The sequence below is a fragment of the Lithobates pipiens genome, unplaced genomic scaffold (assembly GCF_037356315.1).
Source record: "Lithobates pipiens isolate NorthernLeopardFrog02 unplaced genomic scaffold, aLitPip1_a1.2 Scaffold_23, whole genome shotgun sequence".
NCBI lineage: Eukaryota > Metazoa > Chordata > Amphibia > Anura > Ranidae > Lithobates > Lithobates pipiens.
The window spans coordinates 25,670,559-25,677,140 of NW_027507785.1; the positions used below are offsets into that span (position 1 = coordinate 25,670,559).

A 6,582-nucleotide genomic window follows, 5' to 3' on the forward strand; every position below is an offset into this window, starting at 1 on the left:
CCACCGTTGAGACAACGATGAGTCTACCACTGACCCTAAAGAAAAGTGCCACCAAAGTCAAGAATGTGGCACTTTTCCTCCCACTGCCACTAATGCAGGGTCACTATTTCCCACCGTGACACCGGCAATAAAAAAAACTATTCTTCCCACTAACACCAATTATGAAGCACTATTTCTCCAATTGACACCAATGGTTGGGCACTATTCCTCCCACTGGCGTCAACACTGGGGCACTATTTTTCTCACTGACACCTACAGTATGATGGGGCATCATTTCTTCCATTGACACCAATGCTGGAGCACTGTTCCTCCCACTGACATCAACACACTATTTCTGCCATTGACACCAATGATGAGGCAATGGGGTTTATTTACTAAAGCTGGAGAGTACAAAAATAGTCTTACTTCTGCGGAAAAATCAATCAGCTTCTAACCTCAGCTAGTTCAATTAAGCCTTGGCAATAAAACCTAGAATTTGAGTGGTTTCTATGCAGAAGTGAGATTGAATTTGCACTTTCCAGCTTTAGTAAATAAACTCCACTATTTCTTCCTCTGACACCAATGACGGAGCACTATTTCTCCCATAGACACCAATGGAAAGGCACTATTCCTCCCACTGACACCAACAGTGGAGCGCTATTCCTTCCACTAATATCAACACTGGTGCATTATTCCGATTAATGACACCAACACTGGGGCACTATTTCTTCCATTGACACCAATGATGGGGCGCTGTTTCTCCCTCTGACACTATGATGATAGAGTGTAAGCTGCTCTGAGTTACACACTGATATGGAATGGTCTGTGTAATATTTTATTACTAGGCAAACACATGGAAATAAAATTAATTGATCTTTATTCTTTTTCTGATTTTATTTTTTATTCTCGACAGACTCTTAAATATAACTTCTTCCCTTGGAAATGTTTAACTCTACCCAGTATGCCATCTCCAATGAGACTTTGAAAAACATGACATTCTATGAAATAATGCGGGCAGTTCTCTTTGTCCCCATTGTCTTCCTATTTGGCATTTTCGTTTACTTTATGAGTATTATACTGAAGGTCTTCTTCACCACTCCTCGTGTTAGAGAGAAATCCCGCTACATCTTGTTCATTCACATGCTGGTAAATGATTTGATATACATTGTTCTTGCCTTTCTCCTTTATTTTGGATCAACATATTATTTATATTGGCCTCTACCAATCTGTTTTTTGGTCATCAGCATATGCACCTGCTCATTTAGAGTGACTCCATACAACTTGGCGGTCATGTCTTTGGAACGTTATGCTGCCATTTGCCACCCATTAAGGTATGCTGAACTATGTAATGTACAAAGGTCAAGAGTGGCTATGGTGGCCATGTGGGTTTTGGGCTTTGTGCCCCAAATCATCAGTTTTATTACATTTTGTTTTGCAGCAGAAAAAGAGGCATTTTCTCTCAACGTTATCTGTGATTGGCCATCGCTAACCATCACTCAAGGACAAGCCATACAGAGAACAGTAGCCGAGGTTGTCAGCTTTCTACTCGTTTGGGGCACTATTGCCTACACTTACATCAAGGTCATAATGGTGGCTCATAAGGTTGGTTCAGCAACATCTGCTTTCAAGGCTGGGAAAACTGTCTTGCTCCATGCAGTCCAGCTTCTCCTTTGTATGTTGGCCTTTACCTATGGATTCACAGAAAAGTTCTTCAGGCAATACTTTTATTTGCTTCCCCTGACTAACTTTTTAACATTGATGTTGCTTCCTAGACTTATCAGTCCCTTAATTTATGGCATCAGAGATGAAGTGTTTAGCAAGCACATGACCAAGCTGTGTCGGTCAAAAAAGTCCCCATCATTATAGTGAAAAAGAGAACACGGAATTATAAGTGCACACACAAATTTAATACTAGGTGTTGTTGATCACCATTAGTCACCGGTGCAGCACATTGTGCACCCAATTTTGACAGTCTTTTCCTTTCTAAGTTTGGACTATTCTCTGATCATCGGCAAAGAACATAAAGCTGGACACTAGTTATCCCACAATCTCAAACACCAGTGAGTAAGCAGAAAGAAACAAAATATGGAAGGCAGGAGCTAAATGTCCCCCAACCCTGTCTTCCAATCCCTCCACTTGCTTCCGTCCGCCCAAAGGATACAATTCAAAGTACTAATAACAACATACAAATCTGTCCACAACTCTGTCCTGAGCTTCATCAGCAAACTTTTCTCAAAATATCACCCAAAGCGTCACTCCTTCCAAGACCTCCTGCTCTCTAGCCCTCTCATCGCCTCCTCCCATGTTCTCCTCGAGGACTTCTGCAGAGCCTCTCCCATCCTCTGTAACTCCTAACCCAAATCTGTACAGCTATCTCCTAATCTGTCTGTCTTTAGGTGATCCATGAAAACTCATCATTTCAAGGAAGCCTAGCCCGTCTTACTCTCTACTCCATAATCAGAACATTTACATTCTGCAATAGCTCATCCCTTGTAGTTGTTACCTTTTGTATCACTTAGCCCTCTCTTTTAGATTGTAAGCAGGGTCTTCAGAACTCTCCTATATTGAACTGTATTGTAACTGTCTCCCTTTACTTTTATATAATAAAAGGTCACGCTCAGTTATTATAAATATCAGACTGCTACAATTTACAACCCCTTCAAAAATTACAACTAAACAAATTGCCTACTATAACGTACAAACGCTCTTAATCTGGCAAGTAATTGTCCTGAAAAAATTAGAAATGGGGGTGTGCATGCCAATGGAAAATAAGAGAGAAAAAAAATCAACCTTTGTTGATTATGAAATATATCATGAAAAGAAAGAAAAAGCAAATGATTGTACGTTCATATACTTATAAGATGGAAAGCATATTGATTCTGTGGGAGAGCAAAAGGTGCAAGGATAGCCCAATAGTACTAATCTGCTAATCTTTTTGAGCCTATCCCTATAATATAGTATCAGATAGATGGTCAATATCTACAAGAAGACCCCCCTCTCTCAAACCATTTGACTGGCCAATTACCATGGTATGGTGTCATGGATTCAGGCCACTCTTTGGTCTCAGTCAAAAAACAGTAATTCTCATATCTCCATTGTAACCTACTAGGCAATTTGACTGGCTTATTACCGTGGGGTGTTGTCTTGCATCCAAGCCACTTGTTGGTCTCAGTCAAAAAAGCTCTCATAGCTAAATGGTAAACTGATTATTCACCATCCTAGTTCCCCATGAGACACCCCCAAGTAAAGGTGGGAAAAAATTGACATTTTCCTTTCACCACCATGGAGCTTATGTGTTTGTTTGTCCTATTATTTTGATTTGGTGCACTAAAATAATTTTTTCACCAATTTTTTCTACCTTTACTTTGGGGTGTCACATGGGGCACATGGTTTACTAGGATGGTAAACAAACAGTTTACAATGTAGTTATGGGAGCTTATTTTGACTGAGACCAACGAGTGGCTTGGATACAAGGCAACACCCCATGGATATGAGAATTGGGGCTGTTACTAATTAAAATTTTTGTGTTTGATGAATTGATTTTTTTTTATATATCGATTAATCAACTAATTTTGATTAATTATAATGCACATACAGATCCAACTACTTTTAGCTGTTCTCCTTGCATTGCAACTCTGCATTAGTCAGTGGTAAATGTGGTATACACTATATACAATCACCCAACACTAGTTAGTTTCCACAATCCATGACTTAACTTCACAGTTCACACAAATATGTTTTAAATTCAAACTGTAGCACCGACGTAAGTATTTTTTTTTTCCACAGTAGCGTGACAATCCCTCCACCTCCGGTCTAACTAATCAGTCTCACCTTTTGGCATGGACCCCTGTGCAAACAGGTGGTCATGCAAGCGGGTATCAAAAGGGTTAATGTGGAACATAAACTTCTCTCACGTCTCCTTAGATCTTTGCAAGGACGCCAGGTCATGAGTAGAAAGAAAAGATCTAAGTGCTCACCGCTTAAGTATAAGATTAAATTTTTGTCTTCAAACACAAACTACTCACATAAAGATGATAAAAACACAGCTTGTAAAGAAGACGATCATGTTAGTTCCATAGGGCAGCAGCGGGTGAAATTATGCGTAGCTCCTCCCCTGTACGCGTTACGTTCAATCAGAATTTCAACGTCCCCGGACTCCTCCCCCTTCCCTTCATTAGCAGATGGAGGCACTTGGGGAAGGGGGGAGGAGTCCAGTGACGTCGCTGTCTGTGACGTCACCGGATCTTTGATGGAACTCCCTGAAGACCCGCAAGCAGACGGAGAGGTGAGTACCGAGCAAAATAATTTTGATCGATCAAAAAAATTAACGATTAATCGAGGAATTAATCTTTTATTTCCACAGCCCTAATGAGAATGACTTTTTTTTGACTGAGACCAAAGAATGGCTTGAATCCATGACAATGGTAATTGGCCAGTCAAATTGTTGAGAGAGGGGGGTCTCTTTGTAGATAGTGACCATCTATTCGATACTTTGGGGTGTCACATAGGACGCAGGGTGTACTAGGATGGTGAACAATGTAGTTATGAGAGCTTTTTTTGACTGAGAGCAACAAGTGGCTTGGATGCAGGACAACACCCCACGGATATGAGAATTACTTTTTTTTGACTGAGACCAACGAATGGCTTGAATCCATGACACCATACCATGGTAATTGGCCAATAAAATTGTTGAGAGGGAGGTCTTCTTGTAGATAGTGACCATCTATCCGATATTTTGGGGTGTCACATGGGGCACATGGTTTACTAGGATGGTGAAAAAGCAGTTTACAATGTAATTGTGAGAGCTTTTTTTGACTGAGTCCAATGAGTGGCTTGGATGCAGGACACCATACCATGATAATTGGCCAGTCAAATTGCCCAGTAGGTTACAATGAAGATATAAGAATAACCTTTTTTTTAACTGAGAGTGAGACCAACGAGTGACTTGGATGCATGACACCACACAAAATTATAATTAATAAATGGCCAGTCTCTCATTGTTTGAGAGAGGGGTCTTTTCTTGTAGATAGTGACCATCTATCTGATACTCCTATATTATAGGGATAGGCTAAAAAAGATGGGCATAGTAATACTATTGGAGTATCCTTTCAGCTTTTGCTCTCTTACAGAATCAATAAGCTTTCCATCCTATAAGTACATACATGTACACTCATTTGCTTTTTCTTTCTTTTCCTTATATATATCATAATCAACAAAGGTTGATTTTTTTTCTTTGTTATTGGCCTATGGTGTGTGGGCATGCACACCCCGTTTCTATTATTTTTTTCAGTAAATTTACAAATCCTGAATACTGGATTTAAAAAATAAAAAATAATCTTAATTTAAAAATTGCTCTGTCTTTTTAAATATTAAAAAAATTATAAATCAATACCAATGATTTAAAAACATTTCCAATCCACGCACATGAATGAATAATCAATTAAATTGATTAGAAATAGAAAGAAATTCTGTATCATATAAATGTAAAAGTGCCCCAGTATTAAAGAGGAGGTAAACCCTGATGGGTTTACTTCTTCTTTGTCTCCCTGCAAAGGTAAAGCATAATGGGCTACTATGCATCGCATAGTAGCCCATTATGTGTTACTTACTTGACACAGGAGCCAGCGATGTCACCGATGTCCCCTGTAGTACGGAGCATCCATCTTCTTCCGGGTATCGCTGCTCCAGCCACTCACAGTGCCGGAGCAGCGATGACGTCACTCCCGCACATGCGCACGGGAACTGCCACTAACGGCATATGGCCGTTAGGAGCGGCATGCTGCTAACGGCGATAGTGCGCCTGCGCGCTGCTGTCTACGGCGCATGCACCGTAGAAAGCAGTGCCTGTCTTTTAGTAAATATCTCCTAAACCGTGTAGGTTTAGGAGATATTTCTTGGACCTACAGGTAAGCCTTAATCTAGGGCGGCACAGTGGTGTAGTGGTTAGCACTCTCACCTAGCAGCAAAAAGAGGGTCGCTGGTTCGAATCCCAACCACGGCACTACCTGCCTGGAGTTTGCATGTTCTCCCTGTGTCTGCATGGGTTTCTTCTGGGTACTCCGGTTTCCTCCCACACTCCAAAGACATGCAGGTAGGTTAATTGGCTTCTGTCCAAAATTGTCCATAGAATATGAATGGAGACCTTGGATTGTGGCTCCTTGAGGGTAGGGACTGATGTGAGTGTGCAATGTACTGTACAGGGATAGGGATAATTGTAGACACTCACTCAGGTTGAACTGGATGGACTGGTGTCTTTATTCAACCTTACTAACTATGAAACTATGAAACTAGGCTTACCTGTAGGTCAAAGTGGTTTGTAAGGGTTTACAACCACTTTAAAAGTGCTTCTCAAATGTTGAGGCCTCTTACCAGACAGGAATGAACCTGTTAGAACCCATACATCCAAAAGTGATGCTCTGGAGGTCATCATTGCCGCATTCCCTGTGGTATTCACTAAAAGGTCTATAACAAATTTATAAAACAGTAAGGCTCTATTCACACAAATGCGTTTTTTTATGCATTTTGCAGAAATGCAGGGACATTTTTTTAACATGGGTTCCTATAGAACATGTTCGCATCAAGGCATTTTTGTGCCTCTGTGCT

General features: G+C 40.6%; 1 protein-coding gene across 1 annotated transcript; it reads left to right on the forward strand.

Annotated features, from left to right (window-relative positions):
- The first annotated feature begins 901 nt into the window (after window positions 1–901).
- LOC143926925 (odorant receptor 131-2-like) lies at window positions 902–2,533 on the forward strand. Its single transcript, XM_077450960.1, has one exon. It carries the CDS (start codon window positions 922–924, stop codon window positions 1,843–1,845), a length of 924 nt encoding a protein of 307 aa, XP_077307086.1. The 5' UTR covers window positions 902–921; the 3' UTR covers window positions 1,846–2,533.
- Window positions 2,534–6,582: the final 4,049 nt, after the last annotated feature.